Raw genomic sequence first — 27,284 nt, 5'->3', positions numbered from 1 at the left:
GGCCTGCCTGCTACATTCCGAGTCCGACCCCCTGACCCGCCTGCTAGGCCTCGAGACCGACCCCCTGGCCCGCCTGCTACATTCCGAGTCCGACCCCCTGACCCGCCTGCTAGGCCTCGAGACCGACCCCCCTGGCCCGCCTGCTAGGCCTCGAGGCCGACCCTCTGACCCGCCTGCTAGGCCCCAAGACCGACTCTCTGACCCGCCTGTTACGTCCAGAGACCAACCTCCTGAGCTGCCGGCTATGTCCCGAGACCGACCCCCTGGCCCGCCTGCTACATTCCGAGTCCGACCCCCTGACCCGCCTGCTAGGCCCCGAGACCGACCCCCTGGCCCGCCTGCTAGGCCCAGAGACCGTCCCCCTGGCCTGCCTGCTACGTCCCGAGGGCGACCCCCGCGAAACTGTCTCGCCAGTCGGCCCGGCCCGAGGGCGACCCCCTGAACTGTCTCGCCGGTCGGCCCGGCCCCGAGGGCGACCCCCCGAACTGTCTCACCGGTTGGCCCGGCCCCGGGGGCGACCCCCCGAACTGTCTCGCCGGTCGGCCCGGCCCCGAGGGCGACCCCCCGAACTGTCTCGCCGGTTGGCCCGGCCCCGAGGACGGCCCCCGGAACTTTGACCATGTGTTGGCCTGGCCTCTAGATCTCTGTGACCCTGAATTGGAACAAACAGCTATAGAAAAATGTATGGATATGTTGTGCCACAAGGAGATGCTGTTTTAGTTATCAAGAGAGTTATTAATATTTGTCCTTCGACAATTATTAATAATTAATAAAGTAGATTATTTTTCAAATTGAATTATCAAAATGACTTCATCAAGACGGGGCACCACCTGATCGTTATCAGGAAAATGATAACTACAGCAAAATCAGTCTCAAGATGAATTATTCTATAGAATAATAATTGAAGGATGGAATCCGAACACAGCCTCCGGCAACCAACATTAGCGGCAAACGTGCGCAAAATAAACAAGGAGGACTTCTTTCAATCAGAATTTATTTACACCAGTGTCAAGCAGATGGTAAAACGACACTTCGGATACATTCTGACAGCTCACTACATTAACAGGGACAAGAAATCATATAATGCATATCTTCCGATCATATGTGTGTGTGTGTGTGTGGGTGTGTGTGTGTGTTTGTGTGTGTGTGTGGGGGGGGGGGGTGTATGCGTGTGTGCGTATGTGGGTGTGTGTCGGTAGCTCAGAATGGCTCGGGAATTTATGACCGAGATAAGAGTCTGTATCTGTGTGTGTGGTGATTAGTACGAGAGGAAAAGAGAAATAGAGAAGAATGGTAAAATAAACAGACACACTTAAATAACTCCTCGCTACCAGAAACCCAAGACCTTCTGATCTTTCCCACACAGAAATGCACCACTGTGAAACTAAACTTCACACGTGTGCTCTGGTCATTCAACTGGGAAATGGGGAAGGGCTTTGTTTTCTGCTGTGGAGGAACATGTCATCACGATCCAGCGGTGTGGATGCAGCAGTAGACAAACAAGAAGATAAACAAAAACACTTAAGCTAATAAACACAGTTGTGAAGGGATCAGCAATCCAGCTCACAACGTAAACTAACTTTTAAAGTGTGTTACTAAGTTTTCTCTGACCAGACACAAAACAGCCTCTTATGTGGATCTTTGTAGTTGAAGAAAAAAGGTGGTTTGGTCTGGCCGGTCAGCGTTCCTTGGTGAACAGCTGGATGGTTACACTCGGCAGGTGGTCCTGATAAAGCAGCTCTCACTCCCTCCTGTTATCCGTTCTGCGGATGAGGGGATAGCAGCTGGATGAGGGGATAGCAGCTGGGCACAGCAGCTTGGCCTCCTTCAGGTCCAGGTCAGTCCAAAGGCGTTCACGTCGAGGCAATGCAGGGTCCCTGGTTCGGCTTTCTGTGCTCGGAACCTCATGGGTCACTCGTGCAGCGCTGCAAAACGGACGCTCCTTCGGTCACAATCCTGGAGAAAAGGTCGGTCCTTGGCTGGTTGCTCCGAGGCAGCCGAGACCTGTAGGGGAGAGGAAAAAGCAGAGAAGAGAGGCAAGAGGGGGCCAGAGAGAGGGGGGCCTTGCTCTTTTATAGCTGCGCCCAGAAAGTCAATTCTCCTTCCTGCAGCTTGGGGTCCTTGTCCAATCAGAGCGTGGTCCCTTATCACCAAGGGGCCACATATACAAATCCTGGCTGAGCTTCGTGTCAATGGGGTTTTTCCGTTGTTCCAAGCCGTGTGTCCACGGGGTCGTAAAACTTTAGTCCTGGTCTCAGTCAAAGGCCGAAACCGGGCCATGAGCTGGTCAAAGCCTGACTGTTCACATAATCACACATTTCATATGAGTTCATAATCACCCCATGAGTTCCTAATCACACATGAATTCTCGATCACATATGACTTCATAATCACATGGGCAGTGGCCCAACAGATATATCAGTCTTATTATCTTAATTATCATTATTAATTGTAGTGGTGGCGGCAGGAGCAGCAATAGTGGTAGTAGTAGTAATAGTAGTAGTAGATAAAGAAGAATGATACTTTTAAATATCTTTAAAAGTATTTTGTAACTAGATACAATGTCCCAGTAAATATTTCAAAACAGCATCCATGTAAAGCTTAGAACTGTGTGAACAAAACCGTAAAACAAACAAATTAATCCCAAGATTTATTGTCCAGTTTTCTCAGTCTATTAACGCCAATTGTCTCCACACCACCTCGCTACTTTGACCTCAGTTGGACCTTCATGTAATAAGGTTTGGGAGACTGAGTGACTCCAAACACTGGAGTAAAGTCTGGTTCTCCTGCATCCTCGGGCCAAGTGAACTTAAACTTCTTCAGCAGAGTCACGATGACGAGGAAGAGCTCCATACGAGCCAGACTCTCTCCCAGACACATCCGAGGACCTGAGACACAGAAGACTGTGTCATGGAAAAAATTCAAACATGATATACTTTATAATGAAAGGTCAATAGACTTTTATTTAAATTTCAGAGCAAGATAGGAGACAGGTGTCAGTGTTTGACACATCCCCCAGTTTGTGTTTCTGTTCTGCCCCGCCTGTTTTCCATCTGCCCTGATTGTTCACACCTGTGTCTCGTCATCCCCTGTGTATATCTGGCCTTGTCTTCCCCTGCTCCCTGTCAGTTCGTACTGTTTGCTCCCTCCATGTTCTCCCATAGCTTTTTGGATTCCGGTTTTTGTTCTGCCCTGGAGATCCTGCTCTGCAGCGTTGTTGGTTCTTGTTTTTTGTGTTAATAAACCCTGTTTTTTGGAACTCCTGCCTCTCGCTCTCCTGCATCTGGGTCCTCAACACACCCAACCCTGACAACAGGAGATGATGACAACATATAAACTCTGTATATGGGATGCCTGATCATCCAGTTGAGTTGTCTGGTACCCCTAACATACTGTAAGCTGTTTGCACATTTACCTGCAGAGAAAGGCATGAAGGCTTCTGGTTTGACAAACTCTCCCTGATCATTAAGGAAGTTTTCAGGGTTGAATTCGTGAGGATATTTCCACTGTCCTTCGTCCCTCAGCACAGATGTCAGATTCTGGATGACGATTGTACCCTGAAAAGAAACCAAAAGATCAAAGAACTTAAAGGACACAACACTTCGGTGCATCACCTGCCAAAACCTCTTTAAGCAAGTTGCCTCTTACCCTTGGAATTCCATATCCCATGAGCTCTGTGTCTTTAGTTGTGGCGTGGAAGACACTCAGAGGAACAGTACTGGCAATCCTCTGGATTTCATGGATCACAGCCTGGAGTAAAATTGAGTTCTTATAGTTTGTATGACAAGAGGAAAAGTACCACAGACTCTCAGGAGCTCAACCATAAAAAAAACTGCTCAATAAAGCAGCTGTTTGGAAAATTGCCAGAAATATGTTGACAGGTATTACAATGGATCTCTAACTCCTAATATTTAGGATTTCATAATCATAAACTCCAACTGTTTTGCTGTTTTTCAGAAGATAAATTCATATTAGATTACATTTTACCTCAGATTTGGAGTTGAGGAGCAGAATCTCAGAAATCTTGGTACAAAACAATCAGATGAATAAAAATGGATTTCAGAAAACCCCTAACATCACGTGGACAACAATGCATACATGGGTATTTCATTGGATGTTTGGATCCACAGAGTTAAACTTTGTACGACCTTCAATTGCTGGCCAACTTTGTGTCTCTTTCTAATGGATATGCCACTCAGAGCAGAGTGATTAAATCTTTGATAGAAAGGAAATTATATGAAGAACCTGTAATATGAACAGTACCTGTGTGTAAGGCATTTTGTGTCTATCCTCAAAACTGGCCCGATCCTTCTTCTGCAACACCTGGTCTATCTCCTGTTGACATCGCTCTGGGGGAGCAAAATGTTGAGTTGATGTATTGATACATTGAGAACCCCAAATCACCACCTGGAGACCTGGAAACCTTTGAATCTTCACCAAACAGGGTAAGTAAGGAAAATTATAAAAGGATAACCAAAAATGGAAAATAAAATTTCTGGGCCGGAAGTTTTGAATGCAAGTGATGGTACAATTAAGAATGTGAAGGATTTAACCCTTGCAAGGTGGTAAGGGTTAGGCAAGCCCTCTAACGAGCTGGGGGCCTTCACTCCAGCTTGGACCCTAGCCTTAGTGCCTTGCAAGCGTTAAACAGTGAAAACACATAAAAAAAGTCAAAAAAGATGTGTACCTGGCAGGATAAACAGCCGCTAAAAAAATGCTTGTTCTTCGATGGAAACCACCACACGATCTACGAACATGTCACTGGTTTAATCTGTTTATGGACATTTTTACCTTTGGAACTTTCAGTGGCAAGAATTCATGGTGCGGGACCCAGGACATTAAAAATATGGACTCATCCCATTGAAAAACTGAAAGAACTGAATATTGACTGAACATTTATCAAAAATTATTCTTTTATTTATTTATTTTTTTGTCTTTCTTGTCTTGCTTGTTTTGTCCTGTTGTTGTGTTATTGTTGTCTTGTTGGATCGCTACAGAGTGGGTGGGGGGACAGGTGACCTAAAGGTTTTTGCTATACAATTGCATTCATGATTGTTCGATTAATTGAATGCATCAACAAAATAATAAAAAACAGTTAATCACAAAAAAACAGTGAAAACACACCAAGGACACAGTCACATGAGAGAAAGAATACCAAACTTCCTTGCTGAACATGCAACAATAAAATACACAATCTACACACAAGGGCTAAGGACATTGTGAAAGAGCAATCTGAGATTTTGAAAAAGGGTTTCATTAAATTGTTTAAGACTCTTAGCCCCTTGTGCACTGAAGCGTATATCGGTTGGCCTCTACCACCACTTGGAAGAGGAATGAACAGAGTCAGCAGAGTGCTCGCATCTAGCTTTCAGCCCAATGTATCTCACAGGATGTACACTTTATAGACAATATTAACTTTTTCTCAGACTGCAGACACTTTTTTAAGGCAGATGGGATTAATCCAAATAAATCAGGACTAAGACTATTCACATACATGTATAACCTGTTCTTCCCTGTCTGTTCTCTCTGACAAAGACAAGAGTAAAGGAGTACTAGAGCTACTACATAAAACCAGTCAGAAGAGTTGAGGCTCTTCAGACCCTGACAAGGGAGACACTTGTTGCCCAACCTGAATACTCCCCAAAGTAGAATATCACCACCTTTGTCTCCCCCCACTTACTCCTGTAACCATCCAACTCTCCATGTGAAAATCTTCTCCTCCCCAACCTCATCCCCTTCTAAAGTGAATGAGCTGGTGACTGCTCACACCCCCTCCACTCCCCCACATATCTCCTATCTTCTCCTCTGCATCGGACGGACGGACGGACGGACGGACGGACGGACGGACGGACGGACAGACAGACAGACAGATCCTGCATTAAAAGATGCAGAATTAGGAACAAAAATAGAAAAAAGTGAAAAATTAAAGTAATGTGATGTAAAGCTAGGCTGAATTGATGTGAGGTTACATTGGCATGATGTGTCAAATGAAAATACAAAGAAGTGAAATAAGTTCAAAGTGATGGCCTGTACACCCCTACATATTGGCCATAGTACTACCTGTGGTACTCAGGTACTCCTGATATTTTACATTTCTGATCTCCTTGTAGACTATAGACCAAGTAGGGCTTTAAGGTCTTTAGGAGGCAATCAGCTGGTAGAACTGCAAGTTACAACCAAACAGGATGAAATTGCATTTTATTTCCATTGTCGTGTTATTTTTCATCTTTCTTTCATCTCAATGGCTTTGTAAAGCTCTTTGACTTGCCTTTGTGGGTGAAATTTACTATACGGTTAAAGTGATCTTGCCTTTGCCTTGGTGTGTTTTAGTTTTCAATCTTAATATTCATATTTGCTGAATATCCTCCAGCTGATCCAAATTGCAGCAGCACGAGTGCTGACAGGAATCAACAAGAGAGACCACATCTCTCCAGTGTTGGCCTCGCTCCATTGGCTAAAATTCAGAATCCAATTCAAAATTCTATTACTTACATATAAAGCCCAAAACGGCTTAGCTCGCAATATTTGCAAAACCTGATAGTACCTTATGCTCTTGGCAGAGCTCTCTGTTCTCAGAGTGCAAGTTTACTCGTAGTTCCTAGAGTATCCAAATGTAGATTTGGAGGGCGGGTCTCTGCTATCAGGCACCATTACTATGGAACCAACTTCTAATCTGGGTTAAGGAGGCTGACACCAACTCCAACTTTAAAACAAAACTTAAAACCTTTCTGTTTAGTGAAGCCTATAGTTAGTGTTTAGTAAACCTCTAGTTGGTGTTAGTAAACCTCAAGTTAGTGTTTAGTAAACCTCAAGTTAGTGTTTAGTAAACCTCTAGTTAGTGTTAGTAATCCTCTAGTTAGTGTAAACTCTAGTGTGTTAGAGTCAGTAGTCATAGCTGCAGCTATAGAATGAGACTATAATAGTTAGTCTCAAATATAGGTTCGTGGTAGATATGCTGCTATAGACCTATGCTGCAGGGGGACACCGACATGATCCACCGGGCGGTGCCCCTCACCCTTTCTCTCTTCTTCCATTTTTTAGAAATTATAAGTATCTCATAGCCATCATTGTTGTCCATCGTTTTTGTAGTTTGTTGTGCTGGTTTGCCCCCCGCCTTTTTGTCTTTTGTATATGTTTGCAGGCCGGAGCTTTGTGTGGCCTGCAGTCCCCCCCCTCTGATCATCCCACTGCTGCTTCCACCTTTCTGTGTGAATGTCTGCTATATGCTTGCTGACATCCTGGCCAGATGTTGCTGTAATATCACTGTGGACTGACTTAACCATTGGAAACTTGCATCAACAATGTTCAAAGGCAACATAATAAGGGCCCGAGCACTGACAGTGCGAAGGCCCTTTTGTATCTGTAGGAATTATTTTTTTTGTCTTTTTCTCGTTTTTCTTCCGACGAAATGAGGGCCTTTTTGCCCCCCTAAACGTGCCCCAAAAGTCACCAAATTTTGCACGCAAGCCTGGCCTGGTGAAAAATTTGATATTTAATGGTTTACATTATTGGGCGTGGCCTAATGGCTCAACAGCGCCCCCTAGAAAACTTTGTGCCTCAAGCCCCACAATACGGTTTGACGTACATGCACGAAAATCGGTACAATTCAATTTCAATTCAATTTTATTTATATAGCGTCTAATACAAAAAAAGTCTCTAGGTGCTTTCCAGAGACCCAGAACATGACCCCCGAGCAATTATTACATAAACAATGGCAAGTAAAAACTCCCTAGTGGGAGAAAAGCCTTAAGCCAAACAGTGGCAAGGAAAAACTGACACACACACTGATACACAGCTCTATCATGTAGCAACTGTAGCAGCGATGCACGCGCGAGGGCCTGTTCATCGCTGCTTGCAGCTTTAATTCAAACCTTTCAGCAAAAGTAAAGTAATCTGCTAAAAAGGGCTTTATCCTGCAGGGTCAATGCTTAGTGCATTACACGTCCTCTTTCATGCTTTTAAAGGAAGCATGGACTGTTCAACCCTATGTTTCACACGACATTTCGCTGAAAAGGCACAGATAAAACAGGGGAAATTGCAAAAATTAAACATTTGTATTTTGATGTTCAAGCATACCTTGAATGTGTGGGTAGTTACTCAGGTAAAGAAAACCAGTTAGCAGGGTGTTGGAGGTGGTGTCAGTCCCAGCAAAGTGAAGATCTAGAGCGTATAAAGCGAGCTGTTCTTCTGAAAATAACGAATCATCATCGCCTCTCTAAAAGAGAACAGGCCAAAAATGCAATTATGTCCTGCTGATACAACCACCCAAGCACATACACACACACACACCTTCTCCATTTCATCCATATAACAGTCCACGAAGTCTCGTGGCTCTCCAGGTACTCTGGTCTTCGTGTGCTCGTTCACCAGATGAGTTATAATATTCTGACAGGTCTGAAAATGAAAAGAAAAATAAAGATTTTTTTTTTAAATCACAAGTTAAATGTTAATCTAAATGTAATACATACACATATATATATATATATACATATATATATATATATATAAAATATAAATATTACATTTTAAATTTAAATATTACAGTTAAATGTTAAATCTAAATCTAAATGTTTTGCATGAAGTTAAATATTTAGCCAAAATACTAATTCATACTGCGGGTAACCTGAAACCTGAATCCTGTGGCGCCGGTTGTACAAGATATTGTTTTTTTTTTTAGGTGTTAGCACTTTTATTTAATGTTGCTGGTGATTGTTTGATACATTAGTTTTATGTACTCATTTGTGCATTGTGAATGTGTTAAGTCCATATGTGCGTTTATCACATCCCCAGCATAAATATGTTACAGTCCACATACAGTTTTTTGATAGTCGCAGTGCATATTCCATCCATCCATCCATTTTCTTCTGCTTATCCGGAACCGGGTCGCGGGGCCAGCAGTCTCAACAGAGAGTCTACCCCGGGGTCTCCTCCCGGAGGGACATGCCTTAACACCTCCCTAGGGAGGAGGGACATGCCTGGAACACCTCCCTAGGGAGGAGGGACATGCCTGGAACACCTCCCTAGGGAGGAGGGACATGCCTGGAACACCTCCCTAGGGAGGAGGGACATGCCTGGAACACCTCCCTAGGGAGGCGTCCAGGAGGATCCGGTACAGATGCCCAAGCCACCTCAGCTGACTCCTCTCCATGTGAAGGAGCAGCGGCTCGACTCCGAGCTCTTCCCGGGTGACCGAACTCCTCACCCTATCTCTAAGGGAGCGTCCAGCCGCCCTGCGGAGGAAACTCATCTCTAAGGGAGCGTCCAGCCACCCTGCGGAGGAAACTCATCTCTAAGGGAGCATCCAGCCACCCTGCGGAGGAAACTCATCTCGGCCGCTTGTATCCGCGATCTTGTCCTTTCGGTCACTACCCAAAGTTCATGACCATAGGTGAGGGTGGGAGCGTAGATTGACCGGTAAATCGAGAGCTTCACCTTTCGACTCAGTTCCTTCTTCATCACGACGGTCTGGTACACCGACCGCATAACTGCGGACGCTGCACCGATCCGTCTGTCAATCTCACACTCCATCTTTCCATCACTCGTGAACAAGACCCCAAGATACTTGAACTCCTCCACCTGGCGCAGGACTTCTCCACCCACCCGGAGAAGGCACGCCACCCTTTCCCAGTCGAGAACCATGGCCTCGGTTTTGGAGGTGCTGATTCTAATCCCTGCCGCGTCACACTCAGCCTCAAACCGCCCCAGCACATGCTGAAGGTCCCGGTCCGAAGAAGCCAACAGGACAACATCATCCGCAAAAAGCAGAGATTAAATCCTGTGGTTCCCAAACCGGATCCCCTCCGGCCCCTGGCTGCGCCTAGAAATCCTGTCCATAAAAATTATGAACAGGACCGGTGACAAAGGGCAGCCCTGCCGGAGTCCAACATGCACCGGGAACAACTCTGACTTACTGCCGGCAATGCGAACCAGGCTCCTGCTCCGATCATACAGAGACCGGACAGCCCTTAATAGAGGGCAAAAAAGAGAGCAGTGCATATTGAGTTAACATTATTTTTTTTGTTCCATACCATTTAAATACATTCGTAATGTGGCAGCTCACATTTGGTGTACTGATCAATATTTACATTTACAGGAATTAAGAGACCTGATTCCTGAGATGTGTTTTTGTTCTGCTCATGTTATTGAGGATTCAGTGAAGGTGGAGACTTGTTGACCATAGACAGTAAAAGACAGACTGACTCGATTAGAGGTCCACCAATCCAGAATGCATTTGGCAACAGGAGACAGTAAAAGAAGATTAAAGAATAAAGTTACATCTTTGTTTTTCAGAATTTAGTTTCAAGATGTTTTCATGCAAAAATATAGTTATAACTTCATATTTGAAGTAATGTTATAAACTTTATTTACAACGCGGCTGACATACAAAAGCATAAAACCCGTGAGATGCATTTTATAAAGTTATAGTTTTTTAAAACTTTAGCGAGAGCAATACATTGTCAATTGTCAATTGTTTTGTTTTTTTGTTGAAGCTCTGAGGAGTTTCAGAATTCAAGTGACCAGGAGTAAAGCTTAGAACAGGTGTTCTCCAGTGAACATAGCCTGAGCAGTATTGGTATTTTATATTTGTCCTAATTCATCCTGATTCTTGTTTGGTTATCATGTAATCCCTCAAAACACACACACACACACACACACACGCGCACACACGCACACACACACACACACACACACACACACACACACACACACACACACACACATGTGTAAACAACAGTAGTGGCTACTGTAGTAGTGGATAGTGTTTTTTACCTCAAAGTTCTTAAAGCCCTTTCTGAAGGGTAGTGGCAGGTTACGAATTATGGGAAAAGAGTCATACATCTGCAATGAAAGGTAAATCATTACTTTGTTATGGTGCAAATGCTCATATTAAGGGCCATGAACTATTCTGAACAGATGTTTCATTAAAGTAATCCATGTGACGAGGAGACAGATCTGGGTCTACATTGGCTTGAGTGTCATTTATCAAATACCAGCATGCTTAAATTGCAAAGCAATATTACTGCACAGATAAACTAGCTGGCTGAAAACTCAAAGTCTGAACAGCAAAGACAGTGCCCGTGTTCCTGAAACCTGAATCATTTCTACTGCTTAACAGGATGCAGTGAAGCTACACAGAAGCCAAATTCTTTATTTCTAACATTATTAACAACCTTATTATATCATAGCCAGAATGATATTTCCGAGCCAGTAGTTTTTTTGTCTCAAACATGTTTTTGACTCACCATAACCCATGGTCCGTTGACTATTTTAGCATTCTCATTGAAGCACTGAATAATTACTTTGATTATTTCGTCATCATACTCGTATCGTCTATCAAACAGAACCTGGCAGATGATGTTGGAGGCTGCATTGTGAAACATAACCTGAGGAGTCAGAGTTTTACCTGGGAAAGACAAAATGCAGTTTGACTGATTATTGTACCACTCCATACACAAAACAACATTGCAGAAAAGGCAGCAAAACACAGAATTAATTCACGAGGAACCAAAATAATGTACCAATGCTCTTTTCCAGTGTTTTAATAGTATGTTGAAGCTCTTCGTAAATTCTGTCCTCCATTGACGTTTTCCCCAGACCAAAGTTTCTCAAGGTCATCAGAGCAAAGCGACGAAGTTCTCTCCATCTTGGGCCGTAATCTGCCAGGACCACTCCTATAACAGTTTAGATCATAAACTTAACTGAAATTATATTTAATGAGCTTACATACAGCATCAGGAAGTAACACAAATACATTGCATCAATAGACGGCATGAAATGAAACTCATAACAAATTGCCTAATGGGTACAGAGATGTTCACAGTAACATGTCCAAGATTACATTATTTGTTGTTGAAGAGCACTGCAAACACCCTTCCTTTACTCACTCTGTCTGCAGCCTGTCCTGCTGTACTATACAGGACATACAATTTAGGAGAATTATTTCTGACTCACTCCTATTATATATATTGTCAGTGTGTGACATTTCACCCAGTTTGTGTTTTCTGTTCTGCCCCGCCTGTCTTCCATCTGCCCTGATATGTTCACACCTGTGTCTCGTCTCCTGGTGGTTCCGTCCTGTTTCCTTCCTCCATGTGTCCTGCCAAGTTTTTTGGATCCCTGTTTTGTGTTACTTTTGACGTTTTACTCTTGATCCTGCCAAGCAGCGCTTTTGGTTTTTGGTTTCTGTAAAATAAACCCTTTTTTGCTAAACTCCTGCCTCTTGCTGTCCTGCATCTGCGTCCTCATCCAACCACTCCGTGACAGAACAGAATTACCAGTATGGACCGAGCGGGAGAGAGTTTCGCCATCTGGGACTACGTGTACCGGGAGGCGGAACTCTCTATTCCTGGTTGGCGGCACCTGGATGAGCTGGAATCCCCCTTCTGGGGAACACGCCTGGCTCGGGGAGGGCCCAGGAGCATTCAGGCTCTGGAGCGACACCGACGGCGGCCTCATCCCCAGCCCCAGCTAGCCGCTGTTCCGGCGGTGGTCTTGGGCGCATCGTCAGCGGTGGTCCTGGAGGCATCAGCCCCTGCTCTGGTGATGGTTCCGGAACCCCACAGCAAGCACCACGGACCCGGGTTCCCCAGCAGCCAGCGCCACAGACTCGGGTTCCCCCGCAGCCAGCGCCACGGACCCGGGTTCCCCCGCAGCCAGTGCCAACATTAACATTAACCCCCACAAAGCTTCAGGCCTTAACAACATGCCAGGGCACGATCTGAGGGACTGTACTGAACGGCTGTCTGAGGTGCTGGCAGACATTTATAATACTTAACGCTCACAGGCATCTGTCCCCACTTGCCTCAAGGCTGCCACCATCATCACCATCCTCAAGAACTCAACAGTGACACGCCTAAATTACGCTTGGCATTGTAGCCCTCACTCTGATAGTCCTGAAGTGCTTCAATAGGCTGGCCATGGCCCAGATTAAGGGGTCCATAGATGTCACTGTAGACCCCATCAGTATGCCTACATGAAAAACCACTCAATTGAAAACACCATCTCAGTGGTCCACACAACCCTCACCTTCCTAGAGAGAAAGAACTCCTATTGGCCTGATCCTCTTGCATTTAATCCCTGCTACCAATACCATCATCACACAGACCCACAGCTTTCAACTCTGGGGATATGCCCTTCACTGGAGAACTAGGTCCTGGTGTTCCTTAGCAACAGACCACAGACTGTCAGGATCCACAACACCATCTCCTCCCCCATCACCTTCACTACTAGCTTCCCTGAGGACTATGTGCTGAGACCCTCCCTGTTCACTCTGCTGCTCTGGCTCTGCTCTGCTCTGTGATACCCCAAAGCTGTCACACCTGGGGCCTCATGTTCGAAACGTGCAGCGCACAAAAAACGTGCCAGACTGGGGGATCTCACATCTTGAAAAGCATCTACTGCTGTGTGGTGGAGAGCGTCCTCTGCACCTACATCACTGTGTGGCACGGGACCTGCTCTGTTACAAGAGGAAGGCTCTGCAGAGGGTGATGGAGCTGCACAGGGATTGTGGGGAGCAGCCTACCAACCCTAACAGACATTTACACAACCAGATGCATGAAGAGGGCCAACGCATCATAAAGAACCCCATCCACCAAACCAACAGATTCTTCGATCTCCTGCCTTCGGCCAAGGTGGCTGCGGAGCTTCCGGACAAGAAATTTAAATAGATAAATAGGTAAAACAGTATATAATAAACACTGTTTTGTGGAAATTCTCATATTCAGCCAAGAGACATTTCAAGTGGCAAAAAATGCACAGACCCCAAAATCTATAATTTCATTCATTTACGATCACATGATACACAAAGCTGAGCTGCAATATGAGAACTCGACTAACTTATTTTTCAAAAGGTGCATATTTTAAGCAATTTGACCACAGATGAACATAAACCTTCAGTAGGATTCTGGTACAGTTGAGCATTAATTACGTCAATGCATTGTCTTTTTTTTCTTTAAATTTCATATATTTTTAAAATCTGTCATAATGTTTCCTTTGTATGGCATGGAAAACAGTCCTGTTGTGTACACTTTCAACCAGGGATATAATAATGGCAATAGACACTGCACCTACTTCTGGACAGTTATGGATTATATGGACCTTTTTTAACATCTTTTGTTTACCTTTGTTCCCACTGGCATGGTTAATGTACAAATCTTGGGGTCTTCCAGCAAAATCAGTAGCTTTGATCACAATTGCTTCCTTCATGGCCTTCAGTCCATTGATGACAACAGCTGGTTTTTTACCGATGAACAAACTGTACACATCTCCATAAGATTTTTTCAGCTGCGAAAGAGCAAGATAAAATGTTAACTTTAACTTTATTTAATTATAAGGCACTTCATCAAGAAAACATGAACTCAAGGTGCTTTACAGTATTTACAGAACAAGTTTTACCCTTTAATGCCTTTCACAGGATATGTGCCACCTCTGTGTCCAATGAGTCTAGACAATTCTGTCCAGTCACCCATAAGAACCTGGATGACATCATACACCACCTGAACTCCACCACTTGCTGCCTTGATACTCTGCCAACAGGGTTTTTTAAAAGTGTTGCACATTGTATGTCCTCAGATCTTCTCGACGTTTTAAATACAACTCTGCTTTCAGGTATCTTTCCTCAGTCTCTAAAAACAGCTGTCATTAAGCCACTTTAAAAAAGAACAGTCTAGAAGGGTCACTAATGAACACCTATAGGCCCGTATCAAACCTCCCCTTTCTTAGTAAAATCATAGAAAAAGCAGTTTTTCGACAGCTGCATAACCTCAGAACAATAAATGACTGTTTTGATGTTTTCCAGTCAGGTTTCCGGCCACATCACAGCACTGAGACAGCTCTAGTAAAGGTCCTTAATGACATCCACTCCAATACGGATAGCAGCAACATTTCCGTCTTGGTCTCACTGGATATCAGTGCTGCATTCAACAAATAGGGCCCAAAACAGGACCCCACTGCGACAACCCCCCACTCCCCGTTCCCCAAGGGCCACTAGAAGCCCGTATACCAGCACCCTAAGTCAACACCCAGTCCCAAGGGCTACAGGATCATCACCCACCAGACCCCACCGCCTATAATCGGGGACCAGAGAGAATGCAGTTCTGCCGAATGATGTTTAGTGGAAACAGACATTATCTCATTACTGATATGATCTGACAAAAGATTCTTAAATTGATTAATACCTACATTGGACTTTTGTTTCCAGTTCCTTAGAATGATTTTCTTTGTGATACACAAGCCAGTGAGAACCAAGTGAGCCAAGTTAGGTTCAATGTGGATGTCACTCAGGAGACCTAGTATGCATAGTGTGGGGCACACTGGAATTCTTTAATTGAGCCATGTGGATACATTTTCACATACTAGTATCTCCATCCATAATTTCTGCACAGGTGCACAAATCCATAAAGCATGCATATACTTATCAGGGGTGTTCCCTGTGCACTGTGAGCAGATATTAGAGGGTGCAAACCCATCTGGAACATCCTTTGTCCTGTATAATGTGTTCTGTAAAGAACTTTGTAGTGTATAAGTTGTAAGTTTGGATTCTTGGTCATAGTGAAAGTATTTAAACATATTTGTGACCAAGAAATTGGATTAGTGTTAATAAATAAGCCTCCCATTTGTTCAGAAGAGAGACTGAGTTATCTATTTTGGACATTAACCATTAATTTTGGGGTGTTTAGATTAAGTAACTCTGTTACCTTAATGGGAAGTTGCAGATCCAGTTGGTTGAGTTTATATTTTTTACTTATTATGGATTTAAGTTGTTGGTATTATAAAAATGTGTTACTGCTAATTCCAGATTGAACAGTAAGTGTGTTAAAAAGTACACAATTTCCATTTACGATTATGTTGTAGATACTTTATTCCTTGGCAGGCACGTAACCAGTAATGGGCCTAGGTGGCACTGGCCCACCCACATTACTGACTGGCTCTCCCAGCCAACTTTGATCAAAATACATGTTTCACATAAACATATTCTTAAAAATTATATGAGAAAAGGTATAAATATAAACGTGATTTGTTGTTGACTTGTGTTCAGCCTGTATTTTTTCTCTTCTGATTAAAACGGAACTTTTGAAACAAGTTGTAGGGAGCCTCGGGACATAATTGATTGCTCTGGTTCGAACAGATTGAGCTGTCTTTAGCCAGCAAGCTAGCCGGTGTTGCAGCCGACTTTATCGCCACAATAATGTCTAAACAGAGTTCATTTATTAGTTATTTAAAAAAAACAAAACTTGAACAAGACACGCCACTGCCAGTGCCTCGGACTGAGTCCACCCAGCCCACTTCTTCACACTCAGCCCCAGAGGAGGTTAGCCCTGCGGCTAGAGGAGGTTAGCCCTGCCGCTAGAGGAGGTTAGCCCTGCCGCTGGCTCGCCGGCACGAGCCCTCTCTCCCGGTCAACCGTGCTGATATAGAGAGGTTTTCATGCTCTGTTGGTTGAGCATGTAGTGTTTAATTGTCATAATGCATTTGTAATGCCCCCTCCTTGAACCGCCACCTTACTGTGGTGGAGGGGTTTGTGTGCCCGAGTGATCCTAGGAGCTATGTTGTCGGGGGCACTTTCGCCCCTGGTAGGGACTCCCATGGCAAACAGGTCCTGGGTGACGGGCCAGACTAAGAGCGGTTCACAAACTTGTCATGGAGAAGAAAAGACCAAGGACCGTTACGTCGCCCGGATCGGCGTCACCGGGGCCCCGCCCTGGAGCCAGGCCTGGGGTTGGGGCTCGTAGGCGAGCGCCTGGTGGCCGGGTCTTTGCCCGTGGGACCCGGCCGGGCTCAGCCCGAAACGGCGACGCGGGTCCGCCTTCCCGTAGGCCCACCACCCGCAGGAAGGACCATGGCAGGCCGGTGCATTGTGGGCTGGGTAGCAGTCGTGGCGGGGTGCCTCGACGACCCAATCCCTGGACATCAACCCTCACAGTGGGGACATGGAATGTCACCTCGCTGGGGGGGGAAGGAGCCGGAGCTTGTGCGTGAGGTTGAGAGATACCGGCTAGAGATAGTCGGGCTCACCTCCACACATAGCTTGGGCTCTGGAACCCAGCTCCTTGAAGGGGGCTGGACCCTCCACTACTCTGGAGTTGCCCAGGGTGAGAGGCGGCGGGCTGGTGTGGGCTTGGTTATAGCCCCCCAGCTCAGCCGCCATGTGTTGGAGTTCACCCCGGTGAACGAGAGGGTCGCTTCCCTGCGCCTTCGGGTCGGGGATAGGTCTCTCACTGTTGTTTGTGCCTACGGGCCGAACAGCAGTGGGGAGTACCCGGCCTTCTTGGAGTCCCTGGGAGGAGTACTTGATAGTGCTCCAACTGGGGACTCCATTGTTCTACTGGGGGACTTCAACGCTCACGTGGGCAATGACAGTGATACCTGGAGAGGCGTGATTGGGAGGAACGGCCTCCCCGATCTGAACCCGAGTGGTGTTTTGTTGTTGGATTTCTGTGCGAGTCACAGTTTGTCCATCACGAACACCATGTTCAAGCATAAGGGTGTCCATCAGTGCACGTGGTACCAGGACACCCTAGGCCGGAGGTCGATGATCGACTTTGTTGTCGTTTCATCTGACCTTCGGCCGCATGTCTTGGACACTCGGGTGAAGAGAGGGGCTGAGCTGTCAACTGATCACCACCTGGTGGTGAGTTGGATGCGCTGGCGGAGGAGGAGGTTGGACAGACCGGGCAGACCCAAACGGATTGTGAGGGTCTGTTGGGAACTCCCACCTCCGGGAGAGCTTCTCTCGGATCCCGGGGGAGGCGGGGGGCATCGAGTCCTAGTGGACCATGTTCTCTGCCTCCATTGTCAACGCGGCGGCTCGAAGCTGTGGACGCAAGGTCTCCGGTGCCTGTCGTGGCGGCAATCCTAGAACCCGGTGGTGGACACCGGAAGTACAGGATGCCGTCAGACTGAAGAAGGAGTCCTACCGGGCTATGTTGGCCAGTGGGACTCCTGACGCAGTAGATAGGTACCGGCAGGCCAAGCGGGCCGCGGCTCGGGCAGTCTTGGAGGCAAAAACTCGGGTCTGGGAGGAGTTCGGGGAGGCCATGGAGGAGGACTTTCGGTTGGCCTCGAGGAAATTCTGGAGGACCGTTCGGCGCCTCAGAAGGGGGAAGCAGTACTCTGCCGGCACCGTTTATGGTGTGGGTTGGGAGCTGTTGACCGCGACTGGGGACATTGTCGGACGGTGGAAGGAATACTTTGAGGATCTCCTTAACCCGACTGACATGCCTTCCACTGAGGAAGCAGAGGGTTGGGGCTCGGAGGCGTGCTCATCCATCACCCAAGCCGAGGTCACCGAGGTGGTTCGTAAGCTGCTCGGTGGCAGGGCACCGGGGGTGGATGAGATTCGCCCTGAGTACCTCAAGTCTCTGGATGTCGTAGGGCTGTCTTGGTTGACACGCCTCTGCGACATTGCATGGAGGAAGGGGACAGTACCGCTGGGGTGGCAAACCGGGGTGGTGGTCCCTCTGTTTAAAAAGGGGGACCGGAGAGTGTGTTCCAACTACAGGGGGATCACACTTCTCAGCCTCCCGGGGAAAGTCTACGCCAGGGTACTGGAGAGGAGATTACGGCCGATAGTCGAACCTCGGATTCAGGAGGAACAATGCGGTTTTCGTCCCGGTCGTGGAACACTGGACCAGCTCTATACCCTCCGCAGGGTGCTCGAGGGTTCATGGGAATTTGCCCAACCAGTCTACATGTGTTTTGTGAATCTTGAGAAGGCATTTGACCGTGTCCCTCGTGCCATTCTGTGGGGGGTGCTGAGTGAGTATGGAGTCCGGGGCCCTCTACTAAGGGCTGTCCGGTCTCTGTATGATCGAAGCAGGAGTCTGGTTCGCATTGCCGGCAGTAAGTCAGACTTGTTCCCAGTGCATGTTGGACTCCGGCAGGGCTGCCCTTTGTCACCGGTCCTGTTTATAATTTTTATGGACAGGATTTCTAGGCGCAGCCAGGGGCCGGAGGGGATCCGGTTTGGGGACCTCAGGATTTCATCTCTGCTTTTTGCAGATGATGTTGTCCTGTTGGCTTCATCAGACCGGAACCTCCAGCATGTGCTGGGGCGGTTTGCGGCCGAGTGTGATGCGGCAGGGATGAGAATCAGCACCTCCAAGACCGAGGCCATGGTTCTCGACCGGAAAAGGGTGGCATGCCTTCTTCGGGTGGGTGGAGAAGTCCTGCCTCAGGTGGAGGAGTTCAAGTATCTCGGGATCTTGTTCACAAGTGAGGGAACAATGGAGCGTGAGATTGACAGACGGATCGGTGCAGCGTCCGCAGTAATGCGGTCGATGTACTGGACCGTCGTGGTGAAGAGGGAGCTGAGTTGAAAGGCGAAGCTCTCGATTTACCGGTCAATCTACGCCCCTACCCTCACCTATGGTCATGAACTTTGGGTAGTGACCGAAAGGACAAGATCGCGGATACAAGCGGCCGAGATGAGTTTCCTCCGCAGGGTGGCTGGACGCTCCCTTAGAGATAGGGTGAGGAGTTCGGTCACCCGGGAGGAGCTCGGAGTCGAGCCGCTGCTCCTCCACATTGAGAGGAGTCAGCTGAGGTGGCTTGGGCATCTGTACCGGATGCCTCCTGGACGCCTCCCTAGGGAGGTGTTCCAGGCATGTCCCACCAGGAGGAGACCCCGGGGAAGACCCAGGACACGCTGGAAAGACTATGTCTCTCGGCTGGCCTGGGAACGCCTCGGACTCCCCCCGGAAGAGCTGGAGGAAGTGTCTGGGGTGAGGGAAGTCTGGGCATCCCTGCTGAGGCTGCTGCCCCCGCGACCCGGTAACGGATAAAGCGGGAGAAGATGATGAAGATGAAGCATTTGTAATGCAGATTACAAAGTAAAATTGACACTGCCTTTAATCTGTCTGTTTGTCATGTTTTCTGCTTAAAAGTTTTTTATAAGTCTGCTTTTTCTAGGACAATATGGCCCACCCATTTTTGTCCTGGCCTACCCAAAGAAATATTTCTGCCTACGCCACTGTTCCTTGGTTTCTACACTGAGTGAAATTCACTATCTTTTTATCATTTTTCAGAATGTCTGGGTTGTTCCAGATGGGTGTGTGATCACATGGAGAAAGTGAGACTTTGGCATTTTTAAGGAAGTCCCACCAGGCTGTCAGAGTAAAGCTAATATCAATGCTTTTAAAGCATTTATGATGTTGGATATTTTGACTAGTAAATGGTAAATCTGAGATTTCCAAATCAAACAAAAGACTTGTTCTGAATCCAGCCATTGACTATCTAGTGAGTGATTTTTGTACTATTTTAGGATTTACTGTAACTTATTAACTAAGAAGTAATACTGGAACTTGGGTAAGTCTAAACTTCCACATTCTCTGGATTTATGTTACGTTTTTAAGTTAATACGTGGTGTTTTATTTTTCCATAGAAATTTCGACACGTATAAGTCCAGTGACCAAACCAAGAGGGAGGGGGTTTGAAGGGTATCATTGAAAAAATATCACTTATTTTTGGTAAAACCATAATTTTGCTTGTGGCAATTCTAGCCATGAGTGAAATGGGTTCCATCGGGTAAGATCATCCTCTATTTTTATTAAGAGCTGAACATAATTTAGTTTTGTTAACTCTGACAGCCTAGGGGAGATGTTTATGCCTAGATATCTGATTCTGTTTCCTGATTGTAATTGAGTAGTGGCTGTATTCTGGAAATTGCAATTGATGCACAAGACTGTGGATTTGGACCAGTTGATAGAATAGTCAGATAGAGATAAAAATCCATCTATGAGTGCAATTGTGAGGTTTGTGAGTTCTGGAGGAAGAGTACTACATCATCAGCATAAAGACTTATCTTGTGATCTAATGTTTTGCATTGGCATACAATGCAAAACATTAGATCACAAGATAAGTCTTTAATATTTTGGTTTTGCCTAAGAGCAGCTGTTAAGGGCTCAATAAATATTCCAAATAGTGAAGGAGAAAGAGGACAACCCAGACAGGACAACCCTGTCTGGTACCTCTTTGCAAGTTAAAGCTTGTTGAAATCATATCTATCTTCTATGGTGTTCCACAGGGTTCAGTGCTGGGCCAATCTAGTTCAGTTTATATATGCAGTGTCACAATCCATTCCTCTGCTGCCCTGCCACTCTCCTTCCCTCTGCTCCACTCTCCTTGCCGGCCACACCCACTGCAGCAGCCAACTCTGTTCACCTGTGCTCTCAGGTGCCCTCATCTGTATCTAGCCTGGACTTTTTTTTTTTATATATATATTTTTATCCCCTTTTTTTCCCCCATTTTATCACCCAGTGCTCCTACCTAGACAGTCCTGGGCATTGCCATCCTCTACCAACCCTGGGAGGGCCCCACACTGAGCTCAGGTCTCCTCCTTAACCTGAGGAGTGAGCAGGCCGCATCTTTTCACCAGACAGGGTGGGGTTTCTCCGGACGGACGTAGCGCGTGGAAGGATCACATTATTGTTCACATTATGTTGCATGTTTTTGTGAGGGTAGCTCACATTAGCTACCCAGGGGAACACAGGGAGAACATGCAAACTCCACACAGAAAGGCCCTTTCACCAACCCCACCCAGGGTGTGGAACTGAAGTCATGGGGGAACTATCACGCACTTCAGCGCCCACAGCGTCCCCGGCGGGAATCGAACCCAGGACCTTCTTCCTGTGAGACGGCTGCACTACCAGCTGCACCACCGTTTTTTCTTCTAAATTCCCATAAAGCAGAGATTATTATTTTTGGTCCCAGGCATTTTAGGAAGGGATTACTGTTGTTGTTGTGATGGCCTCCAGTAAAACCGTGCAAAACCTTTGTGTTATTTTCGATCAGGATTTGTGGTTTGAACAGTTTAATCAGGTTTGTAAAACAGTGTTTTTCCATCTCCGTAATATCGCAAAAATTAGGAACATCCTCTCGCAGAGTGATGCAGAAAAATTAATTCACATGTTTTTATCTAGATTACTGTAATGTGTTATTAGCAGGATGTCCAAATAATTATCTGAATATCCTCCAGCTGATCCAAATTGCAGCAGCGCAAGTGCTGACAGGAATCAACAAGAGAGACCACGTCTCTCTCAAGTGTTCGCCTCACTCCATTGGCTAAAATTCAGAATCCAATTCAAAATTGTATTACTTACATGTAAGCCCAAAACGGCTTAGCTCGCAATATTTGCAAAACCTGATAGTACCTTATGCTCTTGGCAGAGCTCTCTGTTCTCAGAGTGCAGGTTTACTCGTAGTTCCTAGAGTATCCAAATGTAGATTTGGAGGGCGGGTGTTCTGCTATCAGGCACCATTACTATGGAACTAACTTCTAATCTGGGTTAAGGAGGCTGACACCACCTCCACCTTTAAAACCAAACTTAAAGGAGACCTATTATGGCATCTAATACCTATTTTAAACAGGCCTTGAATGTCTTAAAAACAAGCTTTTGATTTTTTTGCTAAATAAATTAGAAATTCAGCTTCTGAGCCATGTCTGCAGCATCCCAGTCTCTAACCTAATTATCTATGCTGGATTCTGTGTGGGCGGGGAGGCTATGATAATGAGGCACTGTGCTGATTGGCTGCTTGAATGACGCGTAGCAGGTGAGGGCACAAAGCATCGGTCTGGGCAGAGCATCGCACTGAGCGCAGAGGAAAAATGGCGACTATGTCCGAAGAGCAGCTGGCTGCAGTACACTACAATTATGATCCAGAGTCTGACCCAGAACGGCAGGACGAAAGTGAGTCTGTTGATGAGTCGCAGCCGAGTTACAGCAGGATGTCTCAGAATGGTAAAGTGGTTAGCACACACAAACAAATTAGCAGGCAACGTAGCCGGCACGTTGCTATCAAAAATAAAACCAACCAACCAACCAACCAAAGCCTCCTCGAGTCTTCTTGAGCTGGGACAGAATACAGACATTTGTGTTGGTTTTTACAACCAACAACAGAGCAATTCGCATGTCTAGCTCGAACAGACGCCATTATGATACACCGCTACGAAGAAAATGGCGGAAGCTCCGGAGTTGTTGTTGTTGTTCCGGCCAGAGTTAGTTGTGGGCGTGGTTTCACGCATCGGAGGCCAACCTATGTAAATCGCTCCCGTCGTTACGTAACGACGGGAGCAGAACCTGAACGGCTCGTAGAAGCCACATCACACTGGACGGCTCAACCGGGCGGCTGTACAGACACTGCAGAATTTGGTTGCTTTCCTCCTTCTCTGAGTTGGCAGGCTGAGGGGAGACCACTTTATATATGTTAAAGCAAGAGAAAATGTGTTTTTCATAATAGGTCTCCTTTAAAACATTTCTGTTAAGTAAAGCCTCTAGTTAGTGTAAACTTTAGTGTGTTAGGGCAAGTAGTCATAGCTGCAGCTATAGAACAAGACTAAAATAAGCTTTGTTGTAGATATGCTGCTATAGGCCTACACTGCAGGGGGACAGCAACCTGATCCACTGAGCGGTGCCCATCACTCCTCCTTCTCTTTCCTTATCCCCCCCCTCCCCCCCTGTCTTTTGTGCATGTTTGCAGGCCGGAGCTTCAGGAGCTGCGTGCTGACCTGCAGTCCCCCCTCTGATCATCCCACTGCTTGCTTCCACCTGTCTGTGTAGACGTCTGCTATATGCTTGCTGACATCCTGGCCTACGGACCCCACCCCCCCTCTGACCACCTCAGTGTCTGCTGTCTACATCTGCTTGTATAGTCATCCACTATAGGTATAGGTATAGTGCACCACTTAGCCATTGTGTCTGTGTCCCTCCTTTTTCTGTTATTCATTCTCTCTGTCTAATCTCTTGTTTCCTTGCCACTGTTTGGTTTAAGGTTTTTCTTCCACTAGGGGAGTTTTTAACTGACATTGTTTATGTTTAAGTTTATGTAGTAATTGCTCGGGGTCATGTTCTGAGCGTCTGGAAAGCGCCTAGACACAACTTCTGTTGTAATAGACGCTATATAGATAAAATTCAATTGAAATTGAATTGAGTACTCAGTCTCAAGCAGTAAAACTAAAAACAAATAACCAAGCCAGAAATCTGGGAATAGTTCTGGATTCAGACCTCAATTTTAACAGCCACATTAAGTCAGCCTGTTATCACCTAAAGAACATACCAAGGATTAAACTCGGTTTAGAGTCCCCTCAGGTTTAAATAATAACACCCAATGGATTATACAGAGTGAAAATCAATGGTCCAGGCACAGAACCTTGGGCAACACCATGACTAACTGTGTTGTATAAGCATTACATCTCATTCAAATGAACATACTGTACAGAAATCTATCAGATAGATATAATTTAAACAAGTCCAATACATTTCATTCAATACCAATAACATTCATGCATCTGCAATAGAACATTATAGATAGTTGCATCAAAATCAGGGCTGATATCCAACAGGACAAGGATGGAAACAAGTCTGCTGCTTCAGGCCATAGTACACTTTACTAGTGCTGTTTTCGTACCATGGTGTGATCTACGATAAATCCTTCATGAAACTCTTCAAACAGCTCACATCTGTTAGATTTTAAGACATGAGTCATGCTTTTAAAAGGGACTGAACATTGTTTGCCAATAATTATCATGTATTAAAAAGGAAAAAGAAGAAATTCCAAATACCAAAACACAGTAATACGGAAATATAGGAGCTAAGTAATATTATAGGTATCTGTTGTCACAAAAGGAGTTGAATGGGAGTGGAAACAGTCTTGTAAAGACATACAATGGTCTTTTTCGGGGTTATAAAAGTTTAAAATAAACTGAAGGGTTTCCAGGTTATTGAAAACAACCCATAATATTTTCTCCAGATTGCAAGATGGTATTCCTAGCATAAAACACCAAAGCACAACCAATAATAAGGGGCAACCCGAAAACCACAAAACATCATTTGAGGGAGCAGCACAGGGGGTCAGCAAATGTGTGCAATTCCAGTCTCACATCAAAAATTGAGGAGAAGAAGAGCTCAACAGTATACTAATCAACATGGCTTTCAGAAAAGGAAAGAGAGCTTTAGAGGGCATTTAACAGCAAATCGGTGAGAAAAAACAAGACCTGAATTTGTTGCAGGTGCAAAGAAAACCAAGAATACCGCAAAGAATACTAGCAAATATGCAAATCAGGAATGAGAGGAATGAGATACCATGGCATTTGACTAATGTTCTTGTGGTCAGATTCAACTTCATTACATCCTTGCCCATCCTTGTTTTCACCATTCAGATACATTTTAGCTCCAATTATAGTAATTAAATCTGTGCTAGAGTAAGGCATTTAAAACACAGTATCAATTATTGCAGCATATTTCTTACCCTTTCAAAGTCTTTCAAAGGGTTGTCTGAGCTCAGGTGCAAGAGGTTCCCCAGTATTGGCAGGACAGGCGGTCCTGGTGGGAAGTTCTTGGGCCTCCGAGGCTTGAGCTGGAGGATCATGAAGGAAACAAAGAGCAACAGCAGAAATACTGAAACAAGCATGGTGGTGGGGATTTGACTGAACTGGAGAGATGAGCTGGTCGAGTTGCATTAAAAATGTGCCTCAGCTCAGCTATTAGCCCACCCTCATACAGGCTGCACACTTTTCTGTAGTAAAGGTGAGATCTGCCATGAACGCAAACATCACAATGCACATGTGTTGACATAGAGATCTAGGTCACAGGTAAAACCTCCTTGATAGTTTTAGGTTACTGTTTAACTTCTCCCCAGGCAACATCTGTATGTGAGGCCAATCTGACATAAATGAGCTGAAAACTGGGGGTTTTAAGCACAAAACTAGGGCTAGTTCTGATGGTTAAATGTTTTTATATTCTTCTTCTATATTCTTCTTTTCCTATTCTTCTATTTACCCACAGGGGTAACCTTACAATGTTGGCCTAAGTGCGATCAAGTTAAGACACCAATTTTTTGGGGGGACCATGGCCAGTCTTCACATATTTAACTGAACATAACCATTGCAAGCTAGTCACATAGGGGCAACAAACAACCTGTGAACAACACAAATTTTGTCTCAGAAACAAGGTGATGTATGTTTGAATTAGTATGAGTTAAAGTAAAAATGAATTCTCTATTGGCGCTTTTACACTAGTACCTACTCAGCCCGACTCGCCACGCCTCGTCTCGACTCGACTCGCCTTGCCCTCGTTTATTTTCAATACCCAGATGAGAAGTAGGAGGGTTGGAGCGAAGCTGCTGTGACGTATTTGATCGTGTGATCTAAACGAAGAAGACAACAACACTAAAGATGTAGAACCTGGAGGAGATGATAGGGTCTGTGGCTTGTGTTCGATATCAAGTTAACAATCTCATTTTACATCAATAAAGTACTGTGGCGGACACAATTACTTTCACACATTTAACAATTATATATTTAAAATATATATACACAAATGTGTTTATCATGCCCTTAAACTACTATGTACAGTCTTATTGTAGTATTAACAACCTCCATTTCTGTGATTATTATCTGTGTATAAATTATTTGCTAAGAACTACATTTCCCTAGAGTCATGCTATACAGCTTTATACAGCATATATACAGCTATTCAGCAGTCATAGTTGCAGCTATAGAACAAAACTATAATAGTTAGTCTCAAATATAGCTTCGCGGGAGATATGCTGCTATAAGCTTATGCTGCAGGGGGGCACCGACATGATCCGCTGGGCGATGCCTCTCACCCTTCTTCTCGTCTCCTTTTCCCTGCCTCTCTTCTCCATTACCATTTTTATTTATTATAAGTATCTCATAGCTATCATTTTTGTCCATCGTTCCTGTAGTTTCTTGTGCCGGCCCCCCTTTTTTTTCTCTTTTGTGCATGTTTGCAGGCTGGAGCCTCGGGAGCTGCGTTCTGGCCTGTGTTCCCGCCCCCCCCCCCCCATCCCCGGTCATCCCGTTGCTGCTTCCACCTGCCTACGTGGATGTCTGCTGTTGCTGCTTCCGCCTGCCTGCACCCCCCCCCCCCCCTCTGGTCATCCCGCTGCTGCTTCCACATGACTGTTGTGTGCTGCTGACGCCCCCCCACCTCTGGTCATCCCGCTGCTGCTTCCGCCTGCCTGCTGTGTGCTGCTGACGTCCCTGACTCCCCCAGTCTGGCCTTCGGCAGGAGGGTCCCCCCTTATGAGCCTGGTCCTGCTCAAGGTTTCTTCCCTCCTAAAGGGGCGTTTTTCCTTGCCACTGTTTGGCTTAAGGCTTTTCTCCCACTATGGGAGTTTTTACCTGCCATTGTTTATATAATAATTGCTCGGGGGTTTATGTTTATGTTTATGTTTATGTTCATGTTCTGAAAGCGTCTAGAGACAACATCTGTTGTATTAGACGCTATATAAATAAAATTGAATTTAATTGAATTGAAGCTTTATGC

General features: G+C 45.6%; 1 protein-coding gene across 2 annotated transcripts; it reads right to left on the bottom strand.

The window, feature by feature from the left end:
* Nucleotides 1-976: 976 nt before the first annotated feature.
* Nucleotides 977-25,464, bottom strand: LOC133444447 (cytochrome P450 2F2-like). 2 transcript variants are annotated; one of them, XM_061722241.1, is made up of 11 exons: nucleotides 25,243-25,464; nucleotides 14,121-14,283; nucleotides 11,520-11,672; nucleotides 11,244-11,404; nucleotides 10,771-10,839; nucleotides 8,290-8,394; nucleotides 8,077-8,215; nucleotides 4,264-4,349; nucleotides 3,649-3,750; nucleotides 3,416-3,557; nucleotides 977-2,903 (listed from the first exon to the last, which is right to left on the bottom strand). In XM_061722241.1, exons 1-11 carry the CDS (start codon nucleotides 25,402-25,404, stop codon nucleotides 2,704-2,706), a joined length of 1,482 nt encoding a protein of 493 aa, XP_061578225.1. In that variant the 5' UTR covers nucleotides 25,405-25,464; the 3' UTR covers nucleotides 977-2,703. The 2 variants fall into 2 exon arrangements, with proteins under 2 accessions (XP_061578225.1, XP_061578226.1); XM_061722242.1 differs by having other exon boundaries at nucleotides 977-2,888.
* Nucleotides 25,465-27,284: the final 1,820 nt, after the last annotated feature.

This window comes from Cololabis saira, chromosome 5 (genome assembly GCF_033807715.1).
Source record: "Cololabis saira isolate AMF1-May2022 chromosome 5, fColSai1.1, whole genome shotgun sequence".
In the NCBI taxonomy this organism is placed as follows: Eukaryota; Metazoa; Chordata; class Actinopteri; order Beloniformes; family Belonidae; genus Cololabis; species Cololabis saira.
This window is presented reverse-complemented; position numbering and strand designations above follow the sequence as displayed.